At 38.4% G+C, this 20,685-nt stretch overlaps 1 protein-coding gene across 2 annotated transcripts in view; it reads right to left on the bottom strand.

The window, feature by feature from the left end:
* Window positions 1–1,267: 1,267 nt before the first annotated feature.
* Window positions 1,268–20,685, bottom strand: part of ADK (adenosine kinase) — a 268,546-nt gene continuing 249,128 nt past the window's right edge. For both annotated transcript variants that reach the window (XM_066554332.1, XM_066554333.1), the window contains exons 10-11: window positions 19,469–19,555; window positions 1,268–2,450 (exon numbers count right to left, since the gene is read on the bottom strand). In XM_066554332.1, coding sequence (XP_066410429.1) covers window positions 2,326–2,450; window positions 19,469–19,555 — 212 coding nt within the window. In that variant the 3' untranslated portion in view covers window positions 1,268–2,325. The remainder of the gene's footprint in view (window positions 2,451–19,468; window positions 19,556–20,685) is intronic.

Below are 20,685 nucleotides of genomic sequence, written 5' to 3'. Positions count from 1 at the left end.
GAAGGTGGTAGGGAAGGAAGGAGGGAAGGAGGGAAGGAAGGAGAAAGAATCTCCACAATGTTATGACTACTTGCCTTTACATATCCTCCTTTTCTTCACAGTATACAAGTGTCTTGTAGTTTCATTAGTAAGATAAACAACGTTTACATATTTATATTCATTTTAAATCAGACATAATTATCAGGCCAGGACATTGGTAAAGTTTTTTCAAAAGGAATGGAAAGCATCATGGGTATAGAGCAAGAGGAACAGCAAATTTAACCACCAAACCATTGGGGCTTTCCTTACTGACAGGCAAATTCATGCAGTAAGTGGTGTGGCATATGTGACCGTATATTAAAAGCAGGGACTGCAACGCATCCATCTTCAGCTGTCAGTTTTTCTTGATTAAAACATATCACATGGATACATCAAGTTAAGAAATTAGAAATTAACTATGAGATGTTAAAAAAAATCACATTCTTTTGATCAACCCATAAAGCCTGAAGACCATGCACATTGCAGACTCTCAGTTTTGTTTGCCATTCTATTTTCACTCCAACATATACATTTCTCTTCCTCTCACCTATGCTCGAACATGAGAAATGTACAGCCTAAAGCTCTTTTGAGAGTGGCACTATGATGAAACCAGAGCAGTCTTACTTGCACAAAGCCGTAGCGTTGGCAGAGAGACAAGGGCTGTACATAGAGCCATTCTCAGGTAGCCAGAGTGAGCCAGAGGCCCTGCAGAAGGGAGGGACTCACCGAGTGTGTCCTGTGCTTGCAGCACCGCAGTTCCACAGACCCGGGAGCATTGGCAGAGGTCGCTGGTTGATGCACTTGCAGGAGTCCCACACCTGGTGATCTCCACAATGACAGATCCTGTTGTCCAATGTGTCAGACTGGACAGTGAGCAACAAGGGAATTGGGATCTCAGCCTTGATTCCTCCCCATGCTCTTTGCAATAGATAAACTACAATAACAGCATTCAGTCTCTGTGTGCCCTTTGTTCCATCCTGGGCAACAAAGTGTGAACCCTGCACTGACTTAACATTCTTTGGTGAACCCTAGCCTTTAATTTTTCAGCTCTTCTATGGTACATACACCAATTTGATGTTCCTTCTCTTCCTTACTGCTGAGATCACCCTTCAACACCCACCTGGACACTGAAAGTCATGTATAAAACATTCAAATTTAGCATTCATGTGGGTTAAGCACCCATATCTTGTTCCCATTTCAGTAGGATACACAGTAAAAAGACAGACACATACCAAAACAAAACCAGGAGTTACTGTATGACAATTTTTTATTTATCAGTATCAAATTACATAGCAAAGTAATGAATGCAGTGTCAGATCACCTTTTTGAATACTGTAAATACAAACAAAATCCACCATATTGCTTAATTATCCAAAGTAAATTAAAAGTTTAAAAATGTGCGTTTCAGAGATTCCATTTGGCATATCCTGTCAAGGTATCCTGCATAAATATTTCTGTACCTCATTTTCATTATGTGTACCTTAATACAGCCTCTAGAAAACACACGTGGAGGAGATAGGACCTATCTGTATGTTTATTTTCATCACCAACTCATGCATCTGCCCTGAAATCACTGAAAGTACCTATCTGCTAGCTCACCTGACAGATAAAAGTGACTGTACCTATAGACCTAGAGATGTACTGAGAGATAGAAATGGCTAGACCCAAAGCTACTGCCATCAGTGCAAGATGGCTGAATGCAAGATATCACAACTGTGGATCAGGCCTTTAAATTACCGACAAAACAGTGATGTACTTTCATGGAAGCTGGACTATCTGATGGCCAGATCTTGTACACTCCAATATGTATGGAAATTCCTGGGACATTTACACCACTCTTTACACAGGTCTGACTCTACTAGATAGATAGATAGAACAACTCCCTGTTTATAAGGTTAAGTTATGAATAAAGTCAGGTCTGTTGATTTCATGTAAGATGAATAGGATTTGGCCACAGCTGGATACAAACTAGATAATTCAACAGAAGTATTTTAAAGGTGTTAATCAGCAGTGTCATTTAAATGGGACTTCCTTGGAAACTGTGTAAATAGAACACTTTTTCCTGATGGATGAGATAATAAGCTTCACTTAGCACTGTTCCCAAAAGTTAAGACTACTGAGACGTGGTAGATGTCTGAAATGGAAAAAACACCATAGAAATATATATTTTGTTTAGAATACAATGAACAGAAGTACAGAAGCGTTGATGCAGGTACTGGAAAGGTAAGGAAAAGGAAGGAGGAAAAATTTAGGCAGCAATCCCATGGCAACACAGAAGTTACTCTTGATCCCTCCAATTCACCACTATCAGTGGAAGTCAGGTTTCTCTGGGAAGGTGCAACCTGAACGCTTGATAATGACGCTGGCTGCATAATGCCCGGCCCGGATGCACTCAGTCACCGGCCGGTCATAGACGAGCTGGGACAGAAAGCCTATGGGACACAGTGGGAGAGAGAGAAGGAAGAAAATGGTCAGATTAGTTTTTTGAGTGTATCAGTTTGTTACAGGGCAAAGCTCTGGCCTGCCTGTATGTACCCCTGCAGCCCGGCCAGTTTAAATTGAGAATCCCTCTTGAGTGAACTGCAGGGCTGGAATGGTGGTGCTGCTGTTTCTTCGTGAAGTCTCCATTTGGTAGCTTCCAGTAAATGAAAGATTATCAAGACTGATCATTATTAGTGTTCTCAAAATTATTTTAACAGAATTCCTGTTCTCTTCTTTATAGAGATAACCCCTGATTCCTCAAAGAACTTTTTAAAAACAAAGAAGAAATTTTCCCTGCTGAAGAGAGTTCCTTCTGCTCTTACTGGCTACAGCCCCAACACAACTGTGTGCAAGCTTTTCTCCAAAAAAGAGAAAGACATGTAATAGAGAAACATTATATTCAGAGTTACAGGTGCTCACAGTGCAAAGAAGGTGAAAAATTTTTACCTGATGAGGAAAGTTAGATGACATCTGCTGCCTTTGATAATGGGACATTTAATCTAAAACTTCAGCAACAGCAGGTACCCCATAGCATGTTCAGATACCCCCCTGAACAGCAAACTGTGCAGAGAACCAGGCGTCTCTCAGGATCGGGGCTTCAGCTGCCACAGCCTGGCATGCACAGCTTGGAAACTCAGGAATCACCTGAGCTGAGTGCTTTGAAAACCCGAGCACCTCCTAAATGAACAGAGTAGGCAGTCTTAAAAAGGTACTTGGAGAAGTTTAGTACAAACACCACCAGAAACTTTATGGATTGACTCCCTCATTTCTGAAGCATTTTGTCTTGGCTGAAGATATTGTGATCAAAAACATGACAGAACTTATGGCAGAGGTGAAATATGTATTTTAAATTTGGAAGAGGCTTTCAAGATATGAGAAGTAAACTTAGTATCTTATAATTTAAAACTCCGCTCTCATTCTAGAGGTAATATTTTATTCACTTTTATCCTGTTTTTAATATGTTTCAGATGTATCTCTCTTCCTTGTCCAATCACAGAAGGAAAGTGAGACTTGCCCAAGAAAATCAGAATTCTAGCAAGCTGAAAGATGTTCTTTTTAAAGATTTCATCCACCATTTCAAGTTTCTGTCATGCTCAGGCTTTGTGCCTCGACAGTACAAATGTAGTCTTGAAACCATGTCTCTGCTAAGTACTGTGTAAAACTTATAAGTACCAACTTCTGACATATTACAAATTTTGATTCTAAGCTGATATGTTTTGCTAGCTTGCTTTCATATTCACTTTCTCTGTTCATCTGGTTTACTATTGGGAAAAGGTTCCACATCATATTGTGATGCTGTCATTTAACCTGTGCTCTGTTTCTAAATATTTCCTTTGGTGATACACTGCAGCATAACTTCAGATGATAATAAAAATATTTCATCCTATGCAATGATGTCTGCTCCCTTAAATATCACGTAAAACAAGCAAAAGAAGGTTAGATTAATGAAGGATAATCCTGGTGAGCAAAATACCTGTTTCCATCAATTACCAATATCTATCTTGGCTTCTTGGTCATGACTGATAGTGAAAAGAAGCCTAATTGATATACAGTTTTCTCTAAACTGCACCAAATTGGAGAAGAGTTTGAAACTGCAAAATCTATAAATCAAACACTTTTCATTGGAATAGGGAGGCCATACAGAGTAAGCAGATTAGTTAAAAAAGGAGAAAACTCCTATGTTTCTGACATCAATACTTTTCTAGAGAATTATGTATTGGCTGGAATTTCCCAGATATTGACTGACACTGGCTGGGAAAAAATGACTCTTTCACCAACAAAAGCTAAGTCCATAAGCACAAGTGAAGAAGACAGGAGTTATCGATATACAAAGATAAGAATCTGAAACAGGAAGAAATTGTGCTGTGAGTGCTATCACTGATGGCAGTCAGGGATGACAGACAACACAACTGTGGCAGGATGGTCCAGCTGCAATAGTTGGGTAACAGTTGAGAAATTCAAACAGCATGCCTGGCAGAAATCAGCTCGTTTCTGAATAACAAGATGAAAATGGTCTGCTCTCCATTAAATTAACATGCATTCTTAGGAGAAACTTTCTTGGATATGTGGAGGGTGTCAATCATTAAATTTAAACTGCCTGGGAGGCAGGAGCTTGCCAGTGTGCTTCTGGGTGGTTAAAACTTGAGAGCAAGTTGTAACCATATGTAAAATGAGGCTGTTAAGACAGTCCATTTCTGACTCAGTAAGTATGAAGATGCACTGGGCAGGTCTCCAAAGGCAAATATGGGGCTAGCTTTTGTGCAGAGCATGAATTCACAGAGAGGTTTATACAAGAAAGAACAACTATCCCCTACATTTATGATCAAGGCATCAAACATACATGACGATGAGAAAATCCACAGAGCAAAGGACCATAAAACATGAATTACTTTTCAATACCAACTAGACTGACACTGTCATCATCTCCAAGGCTCATTGTAGTTTCAAGTTAGTATGAGTCTTTTGTCTTCAGTGAAGCTACTTCTTATTTACTCTGATCTAAGTGAAAGCAGAGTCAGGTGAAAAAACATCTTGTTCTAATTGGGGATAGAAATGAGAAATCTCTGTAATTTAACAGTGTTGCAGAAATGACATTAAGTACAGCTGTCATATATGACATATGTAGAAACTGCAGTGGGGAGTTTGCCCTCAAACCATTCTCTTGTCTGCTGAGTTTCTCTTAAAAGTTATGTGTTTCATAGATGAAATGGAAATAGCAGCATCTGACACAATACTGCATCGAATGACAATACAAACACACATATCACAAACAGAACTACATCACACGCTAAGACTAGGCAGTTGGCAAAGCAGACCCCGAGGGAACACCAGAAAGCAGTGCTGTTTGAGCAGAGAAGCAAAGAGCTCTATCAGGTTGGCTGCCTTAGCTGCGGAATGTTCTTTTTAGTTAATGCAGTAAAAAGCAACATGGTCAGAATATAATTCAGAGTTTGCCTCCCCCAGTGTATAAGGCATGGTGATGCAAACCCCATGAGTCATACTCTCAAGGCATTGATTCAGATCTGAGTTCCAGCTGAAGAAGTTACTCCCCCATCTGTTTTTCACCATGCTGCTTTGCTGCTGGTATAACCTGATACCCTGTCAAAAGGAGCCAGATCAGTTTAAACAGTAGCTGTTGAGCAGAGGATCTTTGCTAACACAGCTGATTGAAACTGAAGTGGGTTAGTGAGCACTCAAATAGCCCAACCAGAGAGCAGGGCAGGGGAGGGAAGATGAGAAGCAGTTGAAGGCTGTAATCTCTTAAGGTGCCATGATTGGAAATGCAAGAAGATAAGTGAACATGGCTTCAGACTTACTTCACGCTCCTCCTACAACTTCAGACACCAAAAGGGCAGGATTGAACTCTGATCCTGTATCACAGGCCTGGGATCACAGACCTAGATCATCCCAGCACATACTAAGGTAGCTCAGCATCTGCTTCATTTCTTTGTGGTCTGAACTGATCACTGGAATGGACTGCAGAAAGCAGCAGTAAACTTTGGCTACACCAGACAGCCTCACTTCAAGTATTTTACCAAAACAACTTGAGGCAATATTGTTTACCATGTTCTAACTGCAGCTGTTGAGCAGGAACATTTCTGCACTGCTGGAGCTGTGGATGGAGTCACAAGCATTGAGCACCACTCTCATCACACCAGCTCCAGGCTTTCCTGTCTGCCCCCTGCCCTGTTATCCAACGTGCCAACTGTTTGTGGACAAAGGGAAAATGCAGTTGCAAGATGTCTAGCAAGCCATCTTGGTAAGCTTTCAGAGTAGACTGGGATGCCTTTTGCCCTTGACAGGCATGGATAGCCAAGTAACCACCTTGCACCCACCAATGGTGAGAACTTCTTTGGAACTGGGTCCAATTCATCCTACTTATCTTCCTAGAAAAACGACAATTTTACTTCAAAAGTTGCTTTAAACCTTGGAGTAGTATAAAATGTATTTGCATTCTCAGATGATAGAAGTGATTACAACACACCAATAGCTATTTTTGGCCCTTAATTATTTCTTTTCTGCTCAGGAGGAAAAAAAGCGACTCTGGAATCACTTTGCTCTGAAAAGTGTGCCTGAAATAACTGAGAGTTAATCTTTATTACCTCCAGCTTCCTTATTACATATTCTCAAAGATAATGTTTGTAATTGTTAGGTCTACAAACAGAATGAGGGATGGAAAAGTGAAATTGCTTTGTTCCTTTTTGTGCTCCCCACCAAATGAAAGTCCCATAAGCCAAGTGCCAGAAGTGGTGCCAGACCCAAACCAAGGCTCTCACTGGGACTAGCTCAAATCTCTTTGTTGATGTCAGTATAAGTTTGCAAAGACATAGCAAAGAGTCCACTGACTGACACAAAAGGTGTTCTATTCACTTTGTTACTCCTTAGAGTTGAGAAGAACTTAAATACCATTAAAGGAGAACCAAGTTGATTTAGAGATATTTCAGAGGCAATTTCACTGAAATCTGTGATTTATTTGAAAGTTTTATTTCCAGATTATTAGTGGTAATTCTGAATGAATACTTAGAACTAGTGCAGTTGGGCAGGAATGTGGGAGTCCGATAGTGGAGATTTAAAACAGTTCTGGTCTGCTCCAGTAATGGTTTAACAACACTTAAAAACAGCTCATATTGAAGCCAAATGTTTCATTTCAAATTGTACACTTGACAATTAATTTTAATGACTGTTAATTACTAATGCTGGCTGAAAATCCATTTATAGCCTCCGACACCCAGCTCCCCACTACTTGTCTTTCTGCAGTTTCTCTCACACTTCCAACCTTTATAAAATGCCCACGGCAAAATTAATTTTTTTTTTTAATGCAAGAGATAAAAGCTGAAAAAATCCAATTATCAAATGCATCAATTATAAACAACTACAGGCTGACCCTGAGTCAGAGCCCCTCAAAACCTTTTTGCTATGTGATGTTCCCAGACAATTCTGCTTCCAGATGAACCCTGAAGTATATAACCTATGCTAGCCAGGCCACTCACCATCAAATTTGTCCCAGCCACTAAAAGGATCCTGACTAGCTTAGCTGACTCCTCTTTTTTGTATTTAAAATTTGTACAGCTTAATTTGTAAACTTCACTTTTAAAAATGGTGTTATTCCACCATGGGGACAGTTGCAAGCACCTTTTCACACTCTTGTTCATATACAGAATTTATCTCAGTTGCTGGGACACTCATCTATTTTTATGTGATCCCACTACATTTCCAGGCCAGGAGTGTGGGAAGATGCAGTTTTCAAGAAACATTACCCAGTCAATGCCTTGTGGCTGATATGATTTGGGCTTTTTTGAGGTCTTCTAGCACTGTTGGAGCGGGCTAATGTTGTAGCATGAGCCTGGTCAGTAGTAATCGGGTAGCTGGCAATGCTGCTGCCAAGAGCCAAGCAGCCACCCTAGATTTTGTAAAAGATGTTGGCATCAGTGGATTCTGCAATACAGTCACTGAATGACCATACGTCAACATGCTGAGGTTTCTCCTTTTTTAATTTTGTGGCAGATGGTGGATATTACAGCCAAGAACTGTGGTAAGCCAGAGGTCCTGCCCATTGCTATCAAACCAAATGTTGGCTATTCTAAATGGAAACGTTTTTGATTAAGGGTGGGATTTGGCTTCTGTTTTCATGTCTTTTGGCACTGTGGTCTGACACATCAGACTTACAGTATATAAGACAAATTAAATGTAAGTATCTTCAAACACTCTATATTTCTTTCAACCTTTAAGCACTTTAGCACTTTCACAGAATTTATTGTAAAAATGATGCCATACATGCATATATATGTTATTAACTACAAATGTATATGCATAGAAACACGTGTCTTTTTCTCTCCTTTAAAATTAAATGCCTCTGTGCTTTTAACAGGACTGTAGCGCCCGGCTAATTACGATTGAGAGAAAAAAGGTTACCAACCCTTCCGTAAAAATGGTCTTTTAAGATGTATATCTAACAAGTAGCAACCTTGAAATCTCTCACTGGAAAGAACATTAGAAAATCCTTCCTGACTATACCACTGGAGGAAAGTTTCAATAAAAACTAATTAAACTACAAAAATCTCAAGTGGTTAACTGATTTTAGGGGCTAAATTTCTGGCAATTCTAATTATCCTCTTGTGGCTTCACTTAGTGTTTCACAACCATGACAGATGACAATGAAAAACTGCAGTTAAATTCATCCTCCCTGACACCATGCTAAGCACTAGCTTCTCCCTCTCCAAGTAAAATCAATACCATGTTTGAGTAAACACGTTTACAGCTTTATTAGGATGTCTTGCTTGTTCTGTAACAGCGACTTGAAGCTGTGGTAGCAAATCGACTCAACTCAGTTAAACCTAGAGAGCTGAGTAAGAGGCTCATCGATAAGGTTGTTATATAAATAAACTGCAGGAGACCAGAAAGCTGGAACAAACAGCTTGGTAAATGTCAATATTTTTACTTCCAGAGAATGACAAAACCATGAGATCACGACTAAAATATTTCAGAAGTCTATATTTACTTTATTTATAAAATGGTCACGTGCTAAAAGCATTTCACTGCCTTTGTACAAGAAACTTCTTATTTTATAATCAGCAGCATGAATACTAAACCAAGCACGTTCTAAGAAATGCAGTGATATCGGTATCACTATGCTATCCCTCTTGTTTTCTTCTGATTTATGGATACATTTTCAATGCACTGAGTTTCTGTAAGGATCACTCAGATGGGTGTACATATTTTTCAGTCTGAGGTTATACAGTCATTTATGGACACATGCAAATAATACAACTTTGCATTTACTAGACAACTATGAATAAGTGAAAGGAGTGTTTTCAGTTTAGCAGCCTTTTCCTGGAATGGAGAGGAGGTGTTGAATACACAAAACGAAAAAAAGAACACAGTGTCTAAAGCTTTAAAGCATTACATGTGGAAAATGTTAATGAAAGATTTCTGCAGAAATGTGACAATAAAAATAAAAGAAATAAATAAAACTTCATTACATCCCTATTATTCCATTAGGAATCAGTTACTCAAGGCTGAATAATTTCATTGCATTGCACATGATTGCCGCTGTTTGGCTTTACTGGGCCAGCTCACTGCAGCTCAGAGAACAAGGTGTCATCATAGCTCCCAGGGCCTGTATGTGCTCAGGCCCACCAGAAACTCTCTCCAAGGAAAATCAGCAGTCTCATTTCTCTGATGCTTTCAAGTAGGAATGGTGTATGCTGCTCTGTTGTGGTTTGGTCCTGAAGACTGTGCCACAGATTGAGAAAATAGACCCTGAGGTGCAGCCTGCTTAGATTGATGTGAGATTTTCTATCACTGCCCTGTGCCTTGACTGCATACTGTCCACCTTCTGAGAGGGAACAGCTCAAAGCTGGAGCTTTGTTATATTTTGTTATAAATATAAGCAGTATTTTATACTCTGACATCCTTCCACATTAAACATCCTCAGTGGACTCTATAACCTGTTGCATATCACTTTTATCAAATTCCCCAGTGCATCTTACTGTCCAAGAAAAGAACCATTTCAGTCTATAATGTGCTCCAAGAATAATGTGAAAGAGGAAAATGCTAACCAAGTTATAACTTCTCATGGTTTGGTCCTATTTTTCATTTTTAAGTCCACATGATGAGCTTTGGGAAATTTCCTTTAGGATCAGGATCTGGTTGCCTTAGGCTTGACTCCGGCAGCATCTAGGGGAAAATATTTGATTAAAAAACCCCCTCCAAGCTTACAAGGAGCTGCATGTGCCAAACCAGAAACAGATATTTTCATTGCAAGTATCTTCTCTATTTGAAAAAATACTTTACAGGCTGATCTTTATCTTTGTTTTTCCTAAAAGCATTTCCCAGAAGCGTTCTGCAAAATCTAAAGATTTTAGAATTTTTTGAGACAGAAGAGTAAAATAAGCTTTCTTTTATTAGTACCTGAGGAAAGTTTCTGAGCCTCAAACCTGTTGTATTGACACTAAATGGTGCCGATTATTACATCTACTGCTTGGAATAAAAGGAAGAGAACTGCACTAATTTACTATAGATACAATCAAGTTCTAAAGATAATAAAATGGAATAATATGTCCTATCCTCTACTCAGTTTTTAACATATATTCAAGTGCAAAAAGGTTGCACGAATGTAACTTCATAGCCAAGATTCAAATGCACGAGTCTCAGTAGTTTTATTTGCAGGTGTGCTTCCACACAGCCAAGCCAGCAGTATGTAAGGAGAATCAGAAAGCAACACCCAGGGCAGAGGGAATATGGGAGCTAGGCAGACTGTGAATTTCCTGACTTTTGTGGGCTGAAAGAGCCTACCCTAGCATTATATTCAAAATGCTCCTATTTTAATACAGTGACACTTAATATCTTTTGCCTCTTTAAATATCTGTTAGAATTCTGGATTGATAGCAAAAATGTACTGATCACCAATAACAGTAACATCCCTTTCCACTGGGTCAGATCAGTGTCAAATCAACCTACAAGCACTGCTACTACCACTGCTCTTAACTGCGACCACGTTCTTTCTTCTAATTCCTTTTTACTGCAATCTTGCCATCTTCCCACTTCAAGTATGAGCCCATTGCAGTGTGGGGGAAGTGAACAAATTCTGGGAGACTTTACCACGCTGTTATATAACAGAGGAGCTGTAAGTGAGAGAGGACCCAGCTTGTGAACATCACGGCCTGAGAAGTGTCCTTATGGCCATTGTGTCCCTGTCCTTAGCACCCACTGAGGCATGTGAGATGTCAAACAGACAATATCTTTCAGTGTGGTTTTGTATTTCATTGTGGTGGTGTTTTATCTCCTGTGAATACAGCATCAGCTTAATCTGACACATCATTTCTTAGGGGACTATATCCTGCCCTGATTCCCAGGGGAATGTTCTTGATGATCCAATCTGACGAGTGCCTCTGTCTCTATTCAGAATACATTAAAATAACACAAAAATATTGCCAACAGTCTGCAAGCAAGATAATAGTAACTCATTAAAGTAATTTCTAACCTTCCACATGAACATTTTCTTTATCATTACATGATTTTCTAACACATGACACATTAACATAAAATGAAATGTTATGAGGGTAGGCATAGTAGGCATGACAAAGTATTTTAAACGGTGATGACTTGCTTTGAGGCGTTAAGTCAATTTGTAATTGTCCCATAGCTATTACAGCAAAAATTGGAACTTCATAATTGGTTTTGAAAATCTATTTTTAACAGAGTAGGTTTGTTTTTTAAAGTGTACACAACCTATTTGACGTTTATTTTTCACAAAACCTGTCCAGAATGTCACTGAATTTATGGTGAGGTAAATTAGGCCTTTTAAAAACCAGTTTTGCAAAATATTAATCCTCTTGCTATGTACTGAGGCTCCCTTAACACTGAGGTGTCACTGACAGGAAGAGAGACACAGAGGCTAAAGGAATCAAGTCCTGCTTCAGTCTAATTAAAAACTTCTGACGGTTTTTTAATTCCATACACTGATCCTTTTAAGTGGATCTTTTGCATGTTATTTAAGAAATGACAGAAAGTATAATATGTTTTGCCTCACTTTTATTCTACTATGTCTTTTTCTAGATTGCCTTTAAATGGAACAGGTGAAAATGTGAATTACTATATTTACATTACTGTGTTATACGAATACATATGTCATGAAATTAGGAGGAACAGTTAGAGATCAAGAGAAGGGTAGCAATTAAAACAATGAAAGCAGTATAATCACAATTATACTTGGACAACACATGCAAACAGGTTTATATATAATATCAGCACAGAAGAGGGTATTCTTAGCAAAGAAATAATTTTGAATGGAAATTGGTAAACAAAGAAGTAGGGAGTTAAAAAGAAAACAGAAATATTCCATGTATTTTTCTGAGTGATAACTATTTTTATGGTTTTGTTTAAGTAGCTGCAATTCAAACAGTGGCAAATTTTGAAAATGAGCCAATACTAATGTTGAAATTACTAGCAACTGGCTACACTATTGATCAGAATAATGATGTGCCTCTAGCTGAGACTGAGAAAAAATCATCTGGGAACATATAATCTGGTCATTCTCTAGTTTGTAGAAGGTCAGTTACAGAGAAAACGTGGTCCTCTAATAGCCTGGGTTTATGTGGGATGTTTATCTGACAGAGTTCCGAATGCCATCAGAACACAGGGGTGGTAAGTCATGGACATGTTGACAGGTTATCCCCTAGCAAGCAAAGATTGATGCCCTCTCTGCAGCTCAGCTATTATAATCCTGTATGCTGTTTATAAACCAGGAGTAGTAAAGATGGGAAAAATGGGCTGTCAGTCAAAGTGCTGATGACACTAAGTAAGTATTTTTATTTCAAAGCGTCCTATCTCACCTGCCATGATCTCAGTAACAACAGGATTGCTCAGAGGCAATTAGCCACCAATGCTGGACAAATGAAAATTAAGAGAGTGCTGCTTTCTGTTGTACCAGTTTTCTTTACTTCAAAGAAAAGCCAGAATGATTCAAAGTAGTATCCCCTCTCCCTTTGCTGGTGAAGATAAATTTTGTAGCAAATATCAGCCATTGCAAGTTCCATGCACACACATACTTAATTGATATCACAAAAAAATTATCCCTTGCTCCCAGCTGGCACGTAGCTCTGCATCTCAGAGCTCTGGTGTTATCAGAAGGGAGTACTTCACAGCAGTGACATTTTGTCCACTGTATTTCCCTCTATTAAATGTGATTAAAAAATGATGGCAATTTCCCAAGATATTTCAGACAGGTATAAAATCCATACAAAAATTAAAGACCACTATAAGTGGATGAAGTAGCTTCTGAGATCATGCTCCTGCTGTTCAGTTAAGAACTGTTCCTAGCTCCTCCTACTCCTATTTCAATGAATGTACAATGTTCTAGGGGTGGTGAATACTGGAGGGAGAGCAGCCCTTACAGCACAGATTTATACAAAGAGGAAAATACAACAAATAAGAGAAATATTCACTTTTAGTGTAAACAAATTCTTCCACAGTGTTCAAGAGCCCTAGAAATCTATTAAGTAGCTTTCTTTTTAATATAGTCACAAGCTGACTGATTAATTAGTATTCTGAAAAAACCATTCAAATCTGCCTCTGCTGAAGGCATGATCAGATCTTTTTGCATGTTTAGCACTCCTGGAATAGCCATATAGGAACTATTCATAAGAGCTCATTTCTCACACGTGCACATGCTTCTATCCCCACAATGCTTGCACAAGAAATATATAAGGGACTTATTAGACAGAGTCATAAGTACAGTCCCCCTTTGCCCTAGAAGAGATTTATTGCAAAAAGATGGAATTCCCACTCTTTGAGCTTAATTTTTTAATTCAGGCAGCTCCTATTCCAGAGCCACCAACACTGCCCCCAGAAGATGATTGAGTCTGGATTTCCAGAGGAGCAGAAACTGGCACCTGGGAACTTAATACCAATAGGATTAAAATTCATAGGATCATAAAACAATTTAGGTGGGAAGGCACCTCTTTAGGTCACTTGCTCCAGCCCCTGGCTTAAGGCAGGGTCAGCTCAGATGATATCAAATCCCATCAAGATGATTTTTTATTTTAAAAATCACTGGATTCCTTCCATAAATGATGGATGCTACAGAGCAACAGCATAAGAATTATTATGCTGGTTTTAATTATGTTTCCATTTTATCAATATTACACTTCTTTAAATCCACCAGCTTCAGCCAAGGTATTCCAATGCAAATCTAGTGTGTTCAGAAAACAGAACCAGACCTTTATTAAAAGAGGTTTCTGAATCGAACACTTAATAGTAGAGGAGTAATGATGGCCAATTATTCTGTGCACTCTGTATTCTTTGTGAACCTGTACTTTTATTTCTTGTACTGTGGTTTTATAGATACACATACATGTATATGCATAATATATTCCAAGAATGTTTCACACGAAATATAGTATTTCAATATTTCAATAATGTAGAAGTATATCAAATATTAGTTAGCTCTGAAATCAAAGCTGGATGTCACTCTATTGAAAATCATTTGCATTTACCTCATGAACAGAGGCTAAAATTTGAACAGTGTGAGAACCTTTAGACCTTGGACTCCTACAAGTCCAAGGTCTGTACTGAATTTGTAGAGACATTTAGATTAAGATGGAAAAATAATGCTTGGAATTAACCTCTCTAATAAAGATGAGGACATGGGTTTACTGAGATAGTTTGGGTCAAACAGAATCAGAAAGAGGGAAGTATCTTCAGTAAGGGCTGTGGTTCCTAAAGAGGAGATAAGGATGCCATGAGGCCCACTCACAAAAGGACATATAAAAGAGGATGACTCCTCCTTTGCTGCTCTCCCTATCTCTATCAGAAAAGTTGTCTGATAGCTGAGACAGGAGCTGACCATCTCATAAGGCTCATGCTGGGCTTCACAAGAAAGAGAAAGAACTGCTTATTCTTGAAGAATGTGCACCAAAAAATTGTGACTGTAGCTTTCAAACTCCAGCTAGCAGCTCTATGAGATTCCCCAGCACATGAAAGCCGCCAATGCCATTTTTAAATTGACAGGTGGTTTGAGCCATTGACCTCCCCTTTGATACTGACAGAGGCAAATTGCTATCAGCTCCTATCTGGCACTGTACAATGCTTAATGAAGAGCTCCTTCTACCCTGGGATTCCTTTTCCTTGAGAATGGTATAACATCTTTATAGCATGGTGATAAGTAATACACACTTGCTGCAATCGTTCTATCACTGCCTTATCAAGCTACTTGAAAATGATTTGTGGTTCCATTTCATACTCTAGTACTTTCCATGTAGTATATGACTAAATCATAGCAGATTATAAAGTCAATATATTTATATTGATGGAACCTGAAGAAACATCGATTTTACACCTTCTCCTGTTCATTTGTTATGAACTCTGTCCTCAGTTCCAGTGACTAGACAGATTCTAGGGGAGAGATTTTGCAGGGAACAATGGCAGCAACTATCAGAACAGATGCTGATTGTTTTCATTAGTTACGGTGGCAATGACAAAGGGGAGTTCAAACAGAAGGCAAGCCTACTCTGGCTGAAGAGAGCAGGATGGCACAAAGGAAAGCATTTGATCGTCAAACTGCTCATATTTATTGCCATTATCACTTTGATTATCATTATTGCAGTGCTTCAAGCTGGGGCTGACCAGTAATAAATAAATGTTAATTTAATGATCTCCCCAAACTCTACAAACTAAGGCTGTAATTCCATTAAGAGGACTTTTGTGGCATAAGCCATGCCAGCAAAGCTCAAGTGATTTTTCAATGTCATAAGAATCTGGGGGTAGAATTGCAACATTAATTTATGGGTATTTCAGGGATTTATAACCAAATAGCTGTGGTACTACTGAAAACCACAAGAGGTGCTGAGATGCTACAAAGTAAACCATTATTGCTTAAACCTGTAAAAGGTAGCAGTCTTGCTGGTAAGCAAAAAAGGCAGAACTGTGTTAGTGTTGTTTAGAGAAGTGTTTTTAGCATAAAGATACCTGCAGCAATTTTAAAATCCAGTTTCTTATTCATGCACTGCACCAGCCTGAGTGGCAGATGACTTGATGCCTGCAGTAAGAGGCAAGAAATTCAGAGATATTCCTGGTGCCAACTTAATAAAACCACGTCTCAACTGAAGAATGTGGTTTATTTCTTGCTGCTAGCTGTTGGGGTGAGCTAGTCCTCCTTGGAGGCTGGCAGCTTCAGAAATGCTGAACTCATGAATCAACTCACAGAGTTACAAGTGCCCAGAAACTTTGTGCTTTAAACTTTGTCTTGACTTTAAGGTCTCAAGAGCTTCAGTAGTTAGACTGGTTCTAGTAAAAAAACCCCACACTGTTTTCTTTTTTTTCAACTTTTACATGGAGAAACATATGAGGGGTGATTTGCCAAGTTAGCATAATTATTGAGAAGGAATTTCCCTATGATCTGTGAGTTATACCTCTGGAAGAGAGTGCCTCTGTTAAAGACCTTTCAAAATATGATAGAGTCCAACAAACCTGACCTCCTAATTCAAAATAAATCTTGTGTGATGGGGTTAGTTCTCATTATATCCCACATTCCCCTCTCAGCCAAGACACCTGCTCCAGAAAAACCACTGTTCAGTTGTGTTAATACACTGGCTCCAGAGAAGTATGGGAAACTTTGCCACGGGAGGCTTGTTCTCTGTTGTTTCAATAAAAGAACTAGGTTTCCAGGAGGAGATATTGTCACACTGAGTGAATTTTTTAGTTAAGGTATTAATTTTGAAACATTTTACTACAAGGACATCGAAATCAAAACATTAAATGTACTTTTGCCTAGGTAGTAACAACTGATTAAAACCTCATTCAAAGAAAGAAGCAGAAAAGCACTGAAGAGAATATAACTTTCCTGTTGTAAAAATTCTGTCAGGACAGTAACACTGCAGCTGGCTCAGTGCTAGACCCAATGCCAGAAGATTTGCATGTTGGGCAGTATTACCTACACTACTGCACAAGGCTTGCTGCTAAGAAGACATTCAAGAACTTCTCCAAATGTGTTCCAAATACACATTTTGAAAACACACAACAATTGTGCCACAGATAAAATACAGACATTTCCCTCAAATGAAACACAGACCAAATCAAAGCCTATCCAGTCCAGTATCCTATTTCCTACATATGGGAAGAAAAATTAAGTGACCCCTTGAAGAAGGAGACCACAGTACATATAAGACTAGAATCAGCTGTGTAGCAAGACTATTATGAGTCCCAATTCTCCCATCTGGACTAAACTCAGGAAAATCTATATTCTGAGGAGAATAAATGATCAATTTATTATTTATGGAGTGCCAGAGGAGAACTGAGATATCCCAGAAGCCAATGGAAGAACTCTGGATGGATATCCTAAAGCTCATGTTGCTTTGAGTCACAGGAGAGAGAAGCATGGTGCAACAGGAGGCTGAGCTCACACACCCATGCTCAGGTAAGTGTCTCACTGCAAGGACAGCTCAGACAGATTTGCCATGGCTGAGCTGATTTCCATTCTAGAGGGAAAATCAGCTGTGGTCCTTTCCCTGATAGTGAGGGAGAACTGTACAATGCACTGGACTGCATTTCACTTGTGCCCCAATGAAAAAGCATCTGATGCCTCAGATGTTTGTGGGGCAACTGAAGATAATCTACATCCATAAGCTGTGATACAGGACTTTTGCTAAGATTATCCCAAATATACATGATCTTGCTGTATTTTAACACTTAGAATGATAAGGGAGAGTTAATCTTTTAGAATATGTCCCTTCATCCCTCTCTTCCACAGCTGAGCATTGTCCACATCATTTTTCCCCTTTGAGAAAGAAATCTCACAACTGATCCAAGACCAGCCTGACAGGATGTGCCCCAACTCCTTACACTGCTGGTGGAAGGCAGTAGTTTGGAATAGAGACTGAACTGGTTTATATCAGTCTTTCCATTCAGGATATTCTGATTAAAGTAAATGTTTTAGCCCTTCTAGAGAAAACCAGCAGCTATGGCTGTACCAGGGAAAAGGATGTAATTGAAAGAGGAAGACTTTTGAGAGTTCAATTTTTAAATTTGATCTATTATATTATAAAACAGTTCTTAAAGCCCTGATTTAGTTGCAATATTCTTCCTGCAGCTAACATAGGAAAGAACAAAATTAGGATTATTAAAACAAAAGTCCTGATTTCAAGAGGCCTAAAACTGAAGAACAGAAAATAAATACAACCTGAGATAAACATGGCAGACACATGAAAACAAAATAGGCAAGACCTATTCTCTCTTCCCCCCCCACAAGAACAGCAGCTATCTGGCACAGCTGATAAACAGAGCAAATGCATACAAGGACAAGCACTTGAAGATGATCTTATTTATGTTGTAGTCACTGTTACCTACTGGTTCAAATTTAGTCTTCTTTGTGATTTAGGAATAATAGACAGTGACAAACATGCCCTAAAAGGTGTATGAATAATATGACCTAATGTGTTTCCTTCTATTTCTGTCCTTTTTGATTCATGAAAGCACTGAAGTAATGAGTAAAAACATTCCCATTCTCCGACAGTTTTAAGTATATACTGAACATTTATCTTTGGTTTAAATGCTGTATTAAGTAAGGAAGGAATTACTCACGTGCTTAAGATTAAGCTTATGTTGAATATTTTGTAGAAGTGGGACACAATTCTGAAGCTTTAATTTGGTAACACACTGCTTGCTATCCCCTTCGTAGCTACAAGACTGAGCCCTGCAATTCTATTTATAAAGTCTCTTTTGTAATATTTCCAGTAAATTAGTGACTAATGGAGCTCCTTACAGCTACTACAAACTGGATATTAGAGCCCTCAGGATGCAATAGTGCATCACAGAACTACATGGATGAAGGTTACAATGAATGACAGAAATCTTGGATTAGATTGAGTTTTGGCTTATATAGAATAATTTTTTAAACAGGCACAGACATAACATCCTCTTTTTTCCTTAGAGCTTGAGCCAAAAAAAATAATAAGTTTGCAAATGGATATTAAGCAATGCCAGATATTTTCAGGGTTTGTTTTAACAAATTAACCCTTTGCGTTCTTTTCTGATGTCCAAATAATTGTATCGGAAGCAGATGTTCTACCAAAATTTACATGATCAGAGACATTATGCTCACTTATTAACATACTGTTTAATATTCACTACAACCTGTTTTAAAGAACAACAATGTGTTAACATTTAAGCCAGGAGGGATTTCTGTACACTATATAGTACTTGATGCAGCTTGTTTATGCAACAGTCTGACAGATACAATTAATCTCATGAAAACGACCAGAGTACAGCATAAAGGCATACTATTTTTGAAGTAATAGAACACACTCTCCCTTTGGAAGTCAGAACTTAATTAAATCATATAACTTCAGGATGCAGAGAAAAGCTGTAAAAGAATGAAGCTTGTTCTGAAGGACAACTGAATGAAAAAACAGTAAATTTTCTATAGAGAGAATAATAAGATAATCTCCAAACAACAGAAAGAAGTAAGAAATACCTCCAACAAATGCATCTCCAGCTCCATTGGTATCCACAATTTCACTCTGATCACTCACCAACACAGGGAAAGTAGTCACTTCATTTTCTGTAGAGAAAGGGAAGAATAAAACATGAGTTACTTGGCAATCTGACTTTGAAATGCACAACAAACAGGGAAAATCAAAACAATTCAAAACTATGACCTTTAGCATGATAATTTGGTTAAAAATAGATTTGGTTTATAATTCTGTCTGTATTTACTTCATAGGAATATGGGAATACATTCAAAAAAGCCGTAAGTTGTGGGCATTTTCATTATTTACTTCCAGCCTCATTTATTTCCTCTGCCTCCTAATATTAAGGAAAAGAGAAAAAGAGAAAGGAAAAGAGTAAAAGAAAAAAAAGTAAATCAGAAGGGACAACATAAAACACCTGGGCATATTCACAAAACTAAGAAAAACTCATCCTGCCAAAACCAGTGCTTTCTACTAGTTGCAGGAAGGTGAGGTAGCCTCCAGAATGTCCAAGTACAAGCCTCCAAAAGATCAACAGAAACTGCTGCATTGTTAAAACCAAAATAGATGTGAATTAACTGAAATAAAGCTGTGAAATAAAAAGCAAAAACAAGTGTAAATCAAAGTGCTTTCAAATTATACCTTTAAAAAAATCCATATATGTAAGAAGCCTTGGAACTTGCCATCTGACTAGATTTGGTTTCAAGATTTCAATGATTTCACTCCCTTCCTTAGTATTTATTTTAAAAACCCCAACTATTTCCTTCAGCTCCCTGCCCTCTACTGGCACTCATTAAATGTATTGCAATAGGTGGATACTCAGCATCTTCACCTCCAATTCACTGCCACACCACAGTTCAGCATAATTACACCACTTAGGTATGATAACTTTAGAGTTCCAGGGTTATAAATTTAATATATGCCACTAATTAATCAGCTATGGCTTTCCAGGTGGTAATGTCATAATGACGTGATAAAAATATAATTACCACCTTGTCACAATACCTTGTTAAAGTGTAAATTACCCCTGTAACAGAGCCAATGGAAGTTCTGCCTCTGGTAGTCAGTATGCATTAAACTGTCTCAGAGCAAACAGATTGTCCTTTGGCAGACAGCAGGAATTACAAAAAGGGGAGGGGGAAGAAAAGCCTGTCAACCAGTGAAAAGAAAAACCAGCAGAGCTGTTTTCTTTTAATTTTTGGTAAAAATAGAAATAAAATGG

This window comes from Molothrus aeneus, chromosome 8, assembly GCF_037042795.1.
Source record: "Molothrus aeneus isolate 106 chromosome 8, BPBGC_Maene_1.0, whole genome shotgun sequence".
Classification (NCBI taxonomy): Eukaryota; Metazoa; Chordata; class Aves; order Passeriformes; family Icteridae; genus Molothrus; species Molothrus aeneus.
Note: the sequence above shows the minus strand (reverse complement) of the source record. Positions and strands in the feature narration are given on the sequence as shown.